Raw genomic sequence first — 14660 nt, forward strand, 5'->3', positions numbered from 1 at the left:
TTTTCTTTCTTTTCCTTTTTCTTTCTTTCCTTTCTTTCCTTTCTTTCTCTTTCTTTCTTTCTCTCCCAGCCGCTCCCCCTTTCTTCTCTCTTTCTTTTTCTTTTCTCTTTCTTCTTTCTTTCTCTTTCTTCTCCTTTCTTTCCCCCGCTGGTTTCTCCTTTCTTTTTCCTCTTTTTTTCTTTCTCATTCTCTTTCTCTCCTTTCTCCCTGTCGACGTCGCATTCTTCTCCTCTTCTCTCTCCCTCTTCTTTTTTTTTTCTTTTTACTCTATTTTTTTTGTGTTTGATTGTGGCTTTTTTTTTTTGTGTGAGTGTTTCAGTTTTTTTGGTGGACTTTTTTTTTTTGCAGGGGATGGATCGGTTTTTTTTTCGAAATCTTTCTTGGCTTTTTGGCTGAGTTTTTTTGGCTTCAAAATCCCCCCCTCCCTTTTTTGCATGTGGTATGCTTAAAAGTTGGGTTGTCCAAAAATTTGGACAACTCGACAATGGGGTTTGGCACCAAAGAGTTGGTAGCCAGAGCCCCATCATTCATGGTGGTTAGGGAAGGGATGGCTGGGTACCTCTTTTTTATATATATATATATATATATATATATATATATATATATATATATTATTTTATTTTATATTTTATTATTAATTAATTTTTAGAGGTGTCTACAGTTGCCCCTCTTTGTACATTCTTGAGAATCAAGAATAGTGCAAAGATGTAGACACCACTTTTGACTTATCTCGAAGCTAGTTGATTTAATCAATTCGAACTAGGCTCGACTCATCTCAAAATAAGTTCGATTTAAACAAAAATGAAATTTCTAGACTTGATCTAGGCTTGGCCATATTAGAACAAATTCGATTGAAATTCCTAGATTTAATCTTGGCTCGACCTATCTCACAACAGGTTCGATTTAAACGAAATTGAAATTTCTAAACTTAATTTAGGCTCGACCTATCTCACAACAGGTTCGATTTAAAAATTGAAATTTTTAGACTTAATCTAGGCTCGACCTATCTCACAACAGGTTCGATTTAAAAATTAAAATTCCTAAACTTAATCTAGGTTCGACCTATTTCACAACAGGTTCGATTTAAAAATTGAAATTCTTAGACTTAATCTAGGTTAGACCTATCTCAAAACAGGTTCAATTTAATTCTTTAATGCCAACTTAATTGGATTAACATCACAATGAGAGACTCAAATCCTTCCATCAAAGTTTTACAACCTCACCACTTTAGGTCAGGTGGATTCCTACTTTCGAAGTTTGGGACATGAATTAATTTTGATTCTTGTCGAGTGCATGGCTAGGCATGTATGCATGGTTGACATGATAGAATGCTTTTCATGTTTATGATTCATTAAGGTTCCAAGACTTTTCTTTTGCTTCATCCAATTTTCCATTGCAGCTTTCAATGACCTTCGCCTGGTGCCCTTCTTCATTGGCCGACATTCTTGATTTTCCTTGGGCTTGCCCTCTTCTTTTTGACATTTGACCCCCTCTCTCTTTTTTTTTTACTCAAGTTTAAAAAATCTACCATTCCTTTTTCTCATCATCAAGTCTTTTGTTGAATAATGAGTGTAATTTCTTGCTTAATTAGTTTATTTCTTTCACCAGTCATCATTCATTTCTATGACAGTCATTATGTGAAATCATGGGATAGCAAAGAACAAAAGGATTAAAATAAAGAAGTGAAGGAGAATTTCATATATGAGAAGTTAAATAATCCAAGGCAAAAAGAATTTACAAAGCAAACATTAGATCTTTAAGTAATGAACACTCAGACCACTAAGAGAAAACAATATGATATTCGACTTCAAGAATTGTCCTTGATCGATGCTTTGAGCAAATCTGTAGGTTGCAAACTCCTTAGCTTCCACTGTTTTGTGAAATTGTGGAGCTCCATTCGTAGGGTATTTCTACCTCAATGTTGTGTTTCATTTAGGCTGACATCTTCAAATTTCATTCTAACTTCCTGCTTTTCAGCCTCAAGCCGCCCTTTTCGGGTTTTCAGCATGAGCCTCCTCCTTTAGGTATGAGCTGCCCTTTTCGGGTTTTCAACACGAACCCCTTTCGTTTTTTTTAAGCATAGTACTTCTTCACTGCATCCGCATTTATCGGATTAGGCAAATCTTCCCCATCCATGTTAGCCAAAATCAAAGCTCCTCCTGAAAAAGCCTTCTTTACCACATATGGCCCTTCCCAATTCGGCATCCACTTTCCCCGAAAATCAGTTTGATTAGGGAGTATTCTCTTGAGAACCAACTCTCCTTCTCGGAACTGCCTGGGATGAACTTTTTTCTTGTATGCTCTCATCATCCTTCGTTGGTACATCTGGCCATGACAAAGAGCCGCAAGCCTTTTCTCCTCAATCAGATTCAACTATTCATAACGGGAGCGGACCCACTCAGCATCTTCCAATTCTGTTTTCATCAACACCCTCAGTGATGGGATTTCTACTTCAACAGGTAGAACTGCTTCTGTACCATATACTAATGAGCACGGAGTTACCTCGGTGGAGGTACGCACAGAAGTTTGATATGCATGCAAGGCAAAAGGAAGTTTCTCATGCCAGTCTTTATAAACTTTAGTCATCTTTTCGATAATCTTTTTGATGTTTTTGTTGGCTGCCTCTATCGCTTCGTTCATCTTTGGACGGTAAGTTGTCGAGTTATGATGCTTGATCTTGAATTTAGCGCAAACATCCTTCACCATCGCACCATTCAAATTGCTTGCGTTATCAGTAATGATCCTTTCTGGAAGCCCATATCGACATATGATCTCCCTTTGGATGAACCTGCACACCACCTTTTGTGTCACATTGGCATAGGAAGCTGCTTCTACCCATTTCGTGAAATAATCGATGGCCACCAATATGAATCGATGTCCATTAGAGGCTTTTGGCGTAATAAGCCCAATCACATCCATTCCCCACATTGAAAATGGCCAAGGCGTTGTGAAAACGTGTAATGGGGATGGTGGAGCATGGATTCTATCTGCGTAAACTTGACACTTGTGGCATTTTCGAGCAAAGTTTATGCAATCTGATTCCAATGTCAATTAATAATAACCAACTCTCATAATTTGTCTAGCCAACATATGTCCATTAGCATGAGCTTCACAAGTTCCTTCTTGGACTTCTTTCATTATTTTGTTGGCTTCCGTAACATCCACACATCTCAAAAGTACTTGATCTCAACTCCTTTTGTAGAGCATTTCTCCGCTAAAGAAGAAACCCATTGCTAATCTTCTAAGAGTTCGTTTGTCATTGTCCGTGACATTCTCAGGATATGCCTGGTGCTTGATGTATTGCATGATATCATGATACCACGGCTTACCATCAACCTCTTCCTCAACATTCAAGCAGTGTGTGAAGACTTCACGAACTTCTAAATCAAAAGGGCATACATCAGTCGCTTCTTTTATTCTGAACATTGCTGCGAGAGTGGCCAAAGCATCAGCAATCTGATTTTCTTCTCGAGGCAAATGGTTGAAGCTGATTTCTTTGAACTGTTTGCTTAATTCTATAACCATCTTTTTATATGGAACTAGTTTAGAATCTCTAGTTTCCCATTCGCCTCTTATTTGACATATCACCAAAGCCGAATCTCCGTAAACATCTATCATGTTAGCCTTCATCTCGATTGCTGCTTGTAATCCCATTACCAATGCCTCATACTCCGCTATATTATTAGTACAATTGAAATTCAATCTCGTCGTGGCTAGATAGTACTTTCCATTTGGAGAAATCAACACTGCCCCGATTTCGTGCCCCAAAGCATTGGATGCTCCATCAAAATACATCTTCCATGGATTAAATTCATTGGGAAGGCCCTTTTCTATGTGCAAGACGGCCATCAACTCTTCATCTAGAAAATCGAAACTTACAGATTCATAATCCTCATTAGCTCGATCTATGAGGAAATCAGCGATGGCGCTCCCTTTGATTGAATTTTGGGACACACACAATATCATACTCAGACAATAGCACTTGCCATTGAGCTATTCTTTCAGACAGGAAGGGTTTTTAAAAAATATACTTGATGGGATCTAATTTTACCACCAACCATGTTGTGTGATACAACATATATTGTCTGAGCCTCTAGACGGTCCATGTTAACGCACAACACATCTTTTCGAGCGCAGAGTATTTGGACTCATACTCCGTGAATTTCTTGCTCAAGTAATATACGGCCTGTTTTTTCTTCCCAGTTCCATCATGTTGTCCCAGTACACATCCCATAGAATTCTTGTTCACAGTCAAATACAAAATAAGAGGTTTTTCAGCCGTCGGTGGCACCAACATCAGTGGATTTGTGAGATATTCTTTGATTTTATCAAAGGCTATTTGACATTCTTCATTCCACTCTCCTGGGTCTCGTTTTCGAAGCAGCTTGAAGATTGGATCACATTTGCAGGTGAATTGGGATAAAAATTGAGCAATGTAATTCAACCTCCCTAAAAATCCTCTCAGTTTTGGGAGGTGGTAGCTATTGAATAGCTCGTATTTTATCCGAGTCCACTTTAATTCCTTTTCCACTTACTATGAACCCCAACAATTTTCCAGAAGTTACACCAAAAATGCATTTTGCAGGATTCAACTTGAGCTGAAACTTTCGCAATCTCTCGAACAGCTTCTTGAGATTGACAGTATGATCCCTTTCTCTATGAGATTTTGCAATCATGTCATCCACATATACCTCTATCTCTTTATGCATCATATCGTGAAACAAAGCTTCCATTGCCCTTTGGTAGGTAGCATCTGCATTCTTCAATCCAAATGGCATTACTTTGTAACAAAACGTTCCCCACATGGTTACGAATGTTGTTTTTTCCATATCTTCGGGTGCCATCTTGATCTGATTGTAACCAGAAAAACCATCCATAAATGAGAACAAAGCATGCTTTGCTGTGTTGTCCACAAGAGTATCAATATGTGGCAAATGAAAGCTATCCTTCGGACTCGCTCTGTTCAAATCCCTGTAATCGACGCACATTCAAAATTTTCCATCCTTCTTAGGAACCGAGACTATATTAGCGACCCATTCAGGATACTTGGCCACCTCCAAGAAACTAGCGTCAAATTGCTTCTTTACTTCTTCTTTAATCTTCAGCAACATTTCTGGCTTCATCCTTCTCAACTTCTGTTTAATAGGCTTGCAATCTGGTCTCAAAGGCAACTTGTGGACAACAATGTCAGTATTAAGACCCGGCATGTCCTGATATGACCAAGCAAACACAACCACATATTCACGAAGTAGTTCTTCTAGCTTCTATCATTCATTAGATGACAGCGAGGTGCCAATCTTAACCTCTTTCTTTTCTTTCCCATTTTTGAGGTTAATCATTTCTGTGAGTTCCTGATGAGGTAAAATCTCCCTTTCCTCTTGTTCCAACATTCTCGACAAATCAGGGGGTAAGCCATAGTCATCCACCTCCTCTTCATTTTTCAATTCATCAATGTTCGGAATCATCTCAAAATCGATATTCAAATCGTTGTCTAGATTGTCTTCATGTTCATTATTTAAAGACCTGCAAACAGGTAAAATTAGACACGTGTATGGGCAAGTATTTATTGGCTAAAAGAATAGATGACAGGAAATATGCAAAAAGGTTGATGAATTATGAAACACATTATGCATTGTCATTTATTTAAATGATGAAGGTAACAGAAAGCCATACTCAAACAAAAAATTACTCTTAACACCCTTGGGCATAGGCATTTAGATAAAATTGTTCATTACATTTCGGAAGACTTAAAGATGATGGGCAATTCCGTGGCTGTCCAATTGCTTAGCTCCTCTCCTGGCAGTACTGGATACACCACAGGGACCTTCTCGTTAGGTTCTTCATCTTTGATCATATGGATTGATAGCTCACCAAACATCCGTGGAACCTAATTGACCTCGTCCGATGCCTTGCACCCCACGGATCGAAAGGTTTCATACAATAAGGGAATTGTCTTTTTCCAAAATTCTTCCTCCTCACCTTCTTCATAAAACTCGATTTTTGACAAATCCATTAACTCTTGCAACTTAAGACGAAAGCCATCACAATTTTGAATGGAATGTCCAACAACCCCCATATGGAATTTGCAAGAAAGGGTGAGATCATGTCCTACTTCTTTTATCTCTATCGGTTCTGAAGTGATGGCTTTTATTTTGGACAACGCCTCAAACACTCTATCCATCGACGTTTGAATCTCGTCGACATTCTTTTTCACCCTTCGAATCATCTCTTCATGTATTGCATTCACTGTCGGACCTCCATGGTTAGGCAAGGGATTTCCATCAATATTTGAATTATCCTTTTTAGCAAAATTTAAAAGTCTTGCCTTAATGAGCGCTTGTACCTTATGTTTTAATGCCGTACAATTCTCCGTGAAGTGTCCTTGAATTCTAAAATGATAATCACAATGCGCATTCGGGTCATACCACTTCGGAAAAGGTGGTCGGAGTGGTTCTAAAGGGGTTCGAGTAAGGAGTCGATTTTCTATGAGTTGTGGCAACAATGTAGTGTAAATGATTAGAATAGGATCAAACTTTGGTTTTTCTAGGGTAGTTTTAGGTCCTCTTTGACCATGACCAAAATTATTGGTTGAAACTACCGGTCTTGGTGGTGGAGCTTGTGGAAGAACATTGGTCTGAAATGTTGGTTGTGGGGCAGGTTGGTACACATATGGGTTTTGTGTGATGTTGCCTATGCTCGGATAGAAGGGTTGGTATGGGGGGTATATGTGATATGGGCTAAAGTTGTGGGCTTGTTGGCTGTCATGAGCGACTGCTTGCACATCCTCTTCTTTTTTCTTGAGCGTACTCCATTTTTTTGAGCTGGTAACTTTATGCCCTTTAATTTTCCCACTTTTGATAGCTCCTTCTATTATTTCTCCAGATAAGACCAAATCCGCAAAGTTTTTTGTTGCATTGCCGATCAATCGTTCATAGAATGGAGCTCGGAGTGTGTTTATGAACAACACAGTCATTTCTTTATCAGTGAAAGGTGGCTGAACTTGCGATGCTGTATCCCTCCACCTTTGGACATATTCCTTGAAGCTCTCACTTTGCTTCTTTTCCATAGTCTGCAACGACAACCGATCAGGGGCTAATTCAGCCACATGTTTGTATTGGGCTATGAAGGTTCTTGCTAGATCTTTCCAAGTCTTAATACGATTTTGATCTAGCTGTATGTACCATCGAGTAGCGGACCCAGTCAAGCTGTCTTGGAAAAAATGGATTAGTAGCTTGTCATCATGAGACTGTGCAGCCATCTTCCGACAATACATGGTAATATGTGCCATGAGACACTTTGTTCCATCATATTTTTCAAATTTCAAAACTTTGAACTTGGCCAGGATTAGTACATCAGGCACTAAGCATAGTTCGGTTGCATCCATGGTACCGAACCTATCAACTCCTTCGATAGCACGAAGACACTCTTCCAACAAATCGTACTTTTTCTGATCTTTTTCATTTTCTCTTGTTTGTGATGACTCCTTTCTTAGTTTTTCTTGCTCTTTTGGATCGTCTAAATCTGGAATGTGTATTGGTTCAGCAGAATTTATCCCAGAATAAGGCCCGAATTGCCCATGAGTCGATTGATAGCCCATCGGGGGTGGTGCATTGTAATAAACGGATGGCATTGCTTGAGGGTGGACCCTTTGAGAGGTTTGGGCATGTGGTGGAGTGAACCCTGGGGGATAAGGTGGATCATCCCTTTGGTTTCCAGTGTCTTGAGCTGGTGGGTTTTCTGACGGAGTTGACTCTTCTGCAACTCTTTTTCCTTTACTTAGGCTTGTCATCAATTCCATCATCTTTGCTAACTGTTCTCTCATTTCTTCTTGAGCTCTTTCCATTCTATCCATTCGCTCTCTTTGTTCTTCTTCCATGATCCTTGCTCGCTGACGCGTATTATGGACACGTTGGTCACTTGGCTTAGGTGGTTGGTCTATTTTTGGAACCTTATTGTAATCATAAACGTGAATTAGATGCATGCATGAATGAAAAAATGAACCCCTTATCTTTATTTACAGGCGAAAATATTTATTGTCATGAAATGAGGATTTATGCACGTATGAATGATCATGTACTAAAAGTATCTGTCACATAACACCCCTCAACAAAGTAATTCAGTGCATAAGCTATTGTTTCTTGTTACAATTCAAGAGTCATCTTTTGCATCTACTCCGTCAATGGTTGTCAGATGACATACTTTTCCTATATGCAAAATTATGATGCAAACATGCATATGCAAAAAGTTCAAGTTAGTACAGTAAACAGGAATTCCAAAAGCTATTCTGATTAAAAAAGATGAATGAAAATAATTAATGATATGATACCTTTATTACTTTGCGGAGAAGAATTTATAATAAAGGGATTATGAAAATTCCTTCATGTGTACCTAATCAAAAGGTATATTCTCACGGGTGAAGTTCTACCTAAGCAAAGGTGACTCTCAGTATTCTACATGCTGAGTTTGGGTTGAAAATGGAGGTAAAGGTTTCCAAATCGCTCCTCACTGTGGCTCACACGGACTAGTAAGGCACCCCAGTCCTCACCTATTACAGGCTTCAAATGGACTAGGTTCGACCTGAGTGGGAGTCTTCACTAGCCCATGCGGAGGTTATCACCTCACGAGAGCGTAGCTACTTAACTCCATCCTAATTAAGGACAAAGCCCGGGTGGAAGGCTTATGCATGAATGCAAGATGTGTAGTGTGTGAGAAGGAATATACTAACCTTGGACCAATAATTTCACACTCCCCTTATCCTAAATTTCTCGCAATTATTAAAAATAGTGAAGTAATAATAGCAAAATAAATGAATGCATTAAACAAAAATATGCAAAATTGATGCTAGGAAAAACAGTAAATTATTTAAGGCTTAAGATAACTTATGATTAATTAATGGCTTAACTCTCGATGTCCACAGTGGAGTCGCCATCTGTCGCAATGTGCGGGTCTGAGAACCCGTCCGCTAAACGTTGGCGAAAATAAATCTGTTTAGGAGTCGTCACCAATCTTTTTTTTTTTATCTAGGTGTGATTGGTCACCTATTAACCCGATTCTAATCGACGAAGTCCTAAATTAATTTTAGGTCCGTCAAAAGAACGAGAACTGATCCACATTTTTCAGAGATAAGTTCAGGAGTGCGGTTACGCACGGAGAAAGGTTAACATCTCCGTGACGTCCGTTTCTCGAACGGTACCATTTAATCTTAAGTTATCCTATTATAGCCTACTTTTGATTTAGTCCCCGCTTATTAACTAATTTTCTATTAAACTGACTGTCTGAGTCTTTTATTTGGTTTTACGTATGCACATGATGCAAGCGTAAAATGATGTCATGACTTGTTTATTTTAAATAATGGGGTCGGTAATCTTTTATTGAAAAATCATTTGAAGACCATCCCAACGTTTTGGTGAAGTCTCGAAATTTTTCTCACCTAGAGATATCCCCGAAAGAACTCGTCTCTACAAGCTCTTCGGGGAAATCCTATCATCGGAACTCCCGCACCATTTGCAAGATAAATGTGGATGCTATGACAGGATAAAATGATGATATCTACATGCACGCGTTTATTGACTTAGGTGGTTTATAATTCACCCAATTATGTGTTTAATAATAATTTTTTTTATGGATTATTTATTATTTTTTATATTTATTATTTTTTTTGTTTTCTATTTAAATCCATATCCTTTAATTAACGTTGTTGATTAAATTTTTACTTGATTACAAAGCTTATCAAATAAATAATTAATTAATTTTTAAACAATTAAATTAACTTTATTTAGTAATATTTATTTAAGCTCATTAACTAATTATATTAATTTAAATTCAAATGCAACATTATATAAATTTGTTTATATATATTATTTTTTAACAATGACTATTTGACTTAACGGGTATTGGAGTTTAGAGTTCGGATTTATCCCGACCCTTCGATGAAAATTCGTCTCGAACTTTGCACCCAAAAAAAATCCACTTAAAAAAAAGCAACTCTTTGCCTTTCTTAGGTGGAATTTCTCAAATAATCATTTTATTTTTTTCATTCATTTTTTTATTATTATTTTTTTATATTTGTATCATGTATTTTTGTATGTATATTATATTTACAACTATCTAAATATATTTATAATATAACTATTTCTTTCTCTTTTTTTATTTTATTCTTCTCATTCACTTATCCTTGTTATTGTTATTATTATTATTTAATTATTTATTTGATTTCTTAAATATATTTTTTCTTATTTATTATTTTATAAATAAATTTATAATTTTGTAAAAACTACATTGAATGCTAATAAAATTAATATTAATAATAATATAATAACCCAAATAACAAAAGATGCAAAACTTACCTAATTTTGAGTCCAATGAAGCCTAGATGAATTCAAGAACCCACAACTTCTTTTTCTTGTCTTATTTCTTGGTCGGCTTGCTTTGTCTTCTTTTTTCTTTTTCTTTTTTTTTTCTTTTTTTTCCTTTTTCTTTCTTTCCTTTCTTTCTCTTTCTTTCTTTCTCTCCCAGCCGTTCCCCCTTTCTTCTCTCTTTCTTTTTCTTTTCTCTTTCTTCTTTCTTTCTCTTTCTTCTCCTTTCTTTCCCCCGCTGGCTTCTCCTTTCTTTTTCCTCTTTCTTTCTTTCTCCTTCTCTTTCTCTCCTTTCTCCTTGCCGACGTCGCACTCTTCTCCTCTTCTCTCTCCCTCTTCTTCTTTTTTTTTCTTTTTGCTCTATTTTTTTTGTGTTTGATTGTGGTTTTTTTTTTGTGTGAGTGTTTCAGTTTTTTTGGTGGACTTTTTTTTTTTTGCAGGGGATGGATCGGTTTTTTTTCGAAATCTTTCTTGGCTTTTTGGCTGAGTTCTTTTGGCTTCAAAATCCCCCCCTCCCTTTTTTGCATGTGGTATGCTTAAAAGCTGGGTTGTCCAAAAATTTGGACAACCCGGCAATGGGGTTGCACCAAAGAGTTGGTAGCCAGAACCTCATCATTCATGGTGGTTGGGGAAGGGATGGCTGGGTTCCTTTTTTTTATATATATATATATATTAATTTATTTTATATTTTATTATTAATTAATTTTTTAGAGGTGTCTACAAGTAACATTGCAGCGTTTGGTTTACAAGGACTTTGTGGGGAATGTAATATTAATTTTTAAAATTATTTTTATTTATTAAAATGTAAGTTTAATATATTTATATATTTTTATTATTAATTTTTATATAATATCATCTCTTAAATATATTTTTAATGTCATATTTTATTTTTATTTCTTATTATAATTTTATATATTTTATTTTTATTTTTTAATATAATTTTTAATATTATATATTTTATTTTAATTTTTTATCTATATTATATAAATTTTATTTTTTTATATTTTATTTTATTTTAATTTTTAATTTTTATATTATATATTTTATTTTAATATTTTTATATTTAATTATAACGTTACAAAATATTTTTAACAACATAATAAAGTTGAAGGGTAAAAGTATCTTTAAGAATATTGTAAAGTGTAATGTAATGTGATTGCATTAATTTTGGACTGCAATCACATTATATCCTTTAGTTATAATGTGATTGTATTCTAATCTTATATTGCAGTGTGTAATATAAAATTATATAAATTTTAATTTCTTATATTTTATTTTATTTTAATTTTTAATTTTTATATTATATATTTATTTTAATATTTTTTATTTTAATTATAACATTACAAAATGTTTTTAACAAGATAATAAAGTTGAAGGGTAAAAGTATCTTTAAGAATATTGTAGAGTGTAATGTAATATGATTGCATTGGTTTTGAACTGTAATCACATTACATCCCTTAACTGTAATGTGATTACATTGCAATTTTATATTGCAGTGGTATGTTACAAAATAAATACTGTAATGTAATTTAATGGGATACATTACAGAGAATGTGCTTATACTTTCCTCGTATCAAACGATACCTAATTTTCTTTCAACAGTTGCAAAGCCTTTAAGCTATTATCTGCTTGTAAAGTAACGATGATAAAAGTTGACCTAAATGTGAAAGACATATATAGACTGATGTCAATGATCCAGACCTTAAGTTGCTTGAATTGATATATATATATATATATATATATATATATATATATATATATATATATATATATATATATATATATATGATATCATGCTGAAGAAAAGGGACTAAGATATATAGCAGATTTCACTAATAAACAACCATGGATCAATCTTTGAGTATATATACGGGATTACAATATAAAACCATAGCAATCATTTTTTGAAGAGCTTAATGTCTCTCCACCTTGATTCCATGGAGTTGCTAGACGTAGCTGGTGCGGCATACACCACATTTGAAATAAGGGTCTCCTGGCCCCTGATCGTTCACCACAAACTTTTCTTCTCCATCAATGAAAACTATCACCTTCCCTTTGCCAACATCATGGATCACATTGACTCTGAACCACTTGTCGTAGAGATTGGTAGCTACCAAGTTGTAACTATAGTACCTCATATTCCCGTGGTAAATTCGCAATTGTAGAGTTGTGGCTCCTTCTGCTGCACCGTGAATTTGCACTATTGTAACCGCAGAGGTTCCTTTTGGTACATAAGCATGGCCTTCAAATTGCCAGACTCCAGATGAATAGTCATCCACCACAGTTGAGTACTTAGAACCCAATTATCAAGTTATTTTGTTGCTCTTCTTAGTACTATCTATTTTCAATAATATTATCGCTAACAGTGGTGATAGAACATATAATATGCACTCATGCACAGGCCTTTCTTGCTTTTATAGTATACGTGCATGTGTCTGTCTGTGTGTTACCTTTATGCGTATTTCAGTACTCTGCCTGGTTCCGCTGCCACGTTTGAAGGGCTTGTCTTTGTCATAGACCCGTAAACTTCGAATTCCATCAGAGTAATAGTAACGTTGGGAGAGTGGTTTGTCATATGGTTTCTGTAAGTCAAAATTCTCATCTGTTGATGGCACAGGAGTAAATCCATCTGTAGGATCAGCACCACAAAGGCATTGATCTTGTAAAGAACAAGCAAGAATTATAAGCAAAAGGCTGTAGCATTTGGAAGCCTTCATTTTGGTGCAGTATCGATATTCAAAAGTTTACCCCAAGGAGGAGTCATGGGAAAGTAGAGTTTTGAAGATACCATATCCAAAACCTGGAACCATATATATAGTCAGATACTGCATGGGATTTGTCACTTGCATAAAGATGCCTTGTTTTCACTTTATTTCTCAGATTATTATTATTATTGCCGTAAACTATTAAATAAAAAATTAGATAAAATGCAAGACTTCCAGATTGGATTTTGTAACAATTTCACAGCAGGGCGTTTATGATCAAAGTAGGAAGAACGGAAATCTGTTCTGATCTCTAAATTGATTACATGACAGCCCTATCAAATTACCCCTTGAGGCTCAGACTTTGGCTTGGCATGTCACTTTACCTATATGGCTCTTCTCAGATACTCAAAAGGTTATAGACAGCTTCTCCAATGAATATTATGTTGTCCCCTTGTTGACCCTACTATAAAAGTTTTCTTCCTTTCTTAATGGAGTTGCTTTTGACCGCTTATTTGCCGAATCAATTTGGCAGATGCTATATGCCAACCGAAGTTGAAAAACAATTATTCAGGCGAGACAGCTATGATACAAGTTGCAAATGGTAGTTTCATGAAGCTGATGTACCTCATTGCAACAATTGCATTCCTATTTAAAATATTTGTCAAAGCAAGTCCACTTCTTTAAATTAGTGATGCATGTTACCTTGGGGCTTGGAGTAATTTGCCCGAATTATCAGTTCGCCCATTAGAACCAAAGAACATGTTTGAAGTACGAAGCAGGAAATATTTCCTCCTCCTTATTGTTTCCCTTATGTTATGTCACTGTTGAATTTTCCTCCCAAAAAATTGTTTTTCTCCTCTGCAGCAAATTGGGGTAAGCTTGTCTGTGAATGTGATTAAATATTATTCTGCTAATATAGATATGGAACCATATTGGGAGGGGTCCTTTGTCGCGTTAGTATATGTGCTGGTTGGCTCTGATTTTACTTGCCTTCTCCTATTGCGATCATTTCTTTGTTAAGTGATTCAGCAGTTTGATGCTTGTCTTCTCTAAAATAACCAGAATAAAGCTACCTCTCATGTCTCATCCCTTCTTGAAAATCAAACCCGTGACTGAAAATGTTGCTACCAACTTAGTTTTAATATGCAAGGAAGGACGGCTTTATTTATTTGTATGTTCTAAAAGAAATGATGGGAATCTTGAGTTAGTTTTTGACCAACTTCTTCTCTGACAACGTATATTTGACTTAATGACTTTTGGAAGCATTATTAATTGATGCTACATCAGATTTGGAGCATGGTTAGAAACTAGAAAATTTAGTTATCCCTAGGACTTGTTTTCTGGTTGTTGTCTAGTTCTAGGAATCTAGTTGTGGTGATGAGCTCAGCTGGATTACTACATACAATTGTTTAAGTCTAAGCGAAAACAAAATGAAACAGTCGACCAGGGATTCATGGATATTGTCAGGGATTAATTGTCGTCTGTTGTTGCCATCCCCATATTTCCAACGTAATGTCACAGTCCAACATCACATGAACAATTGGTGCCCTGCTACTTCAACAATTGTTTTCTTGTTGTCCTAGCTAGCTAAGTGAAGATT

General features: G+C 35.9%; 1 protein-coding gene across 1 annotated transcript; it reads right to left on the minus strand.

The window, feature by feature from the left end:
* Positions 1–12252: 12252 nt before the first annotated feature.
* Positions 12253–13072, minus strand: LOC18592638 (citrate-binding protein-like). Its single transcript, XM_088809305.1, is given in 3 exon segments — positions 12253–12325; positions 12327–12646; positions 12806–13072. Coding segments are annotated over 3 exon segments (660 nt in total).
* Positions 13073–14660: the final 1588 nt, after the last annotated feature.

Source organism: Theobroma cacao, chromosome 8 (genome assembly GCF_053813885.1).
Source record: "Theobroma cacao isolate CCN51 chromosome 8, ASM5381388v1, whole genome shotgun sequence".
In the NCBI taxonomy this organism is placed as follows: domain Eukaryota; kingdom Viridiplantae; phylum Streptophyta; class Magnoliopsida; order Malvales; family Malvaceae; genus Theobroma; species Theobroma cacao.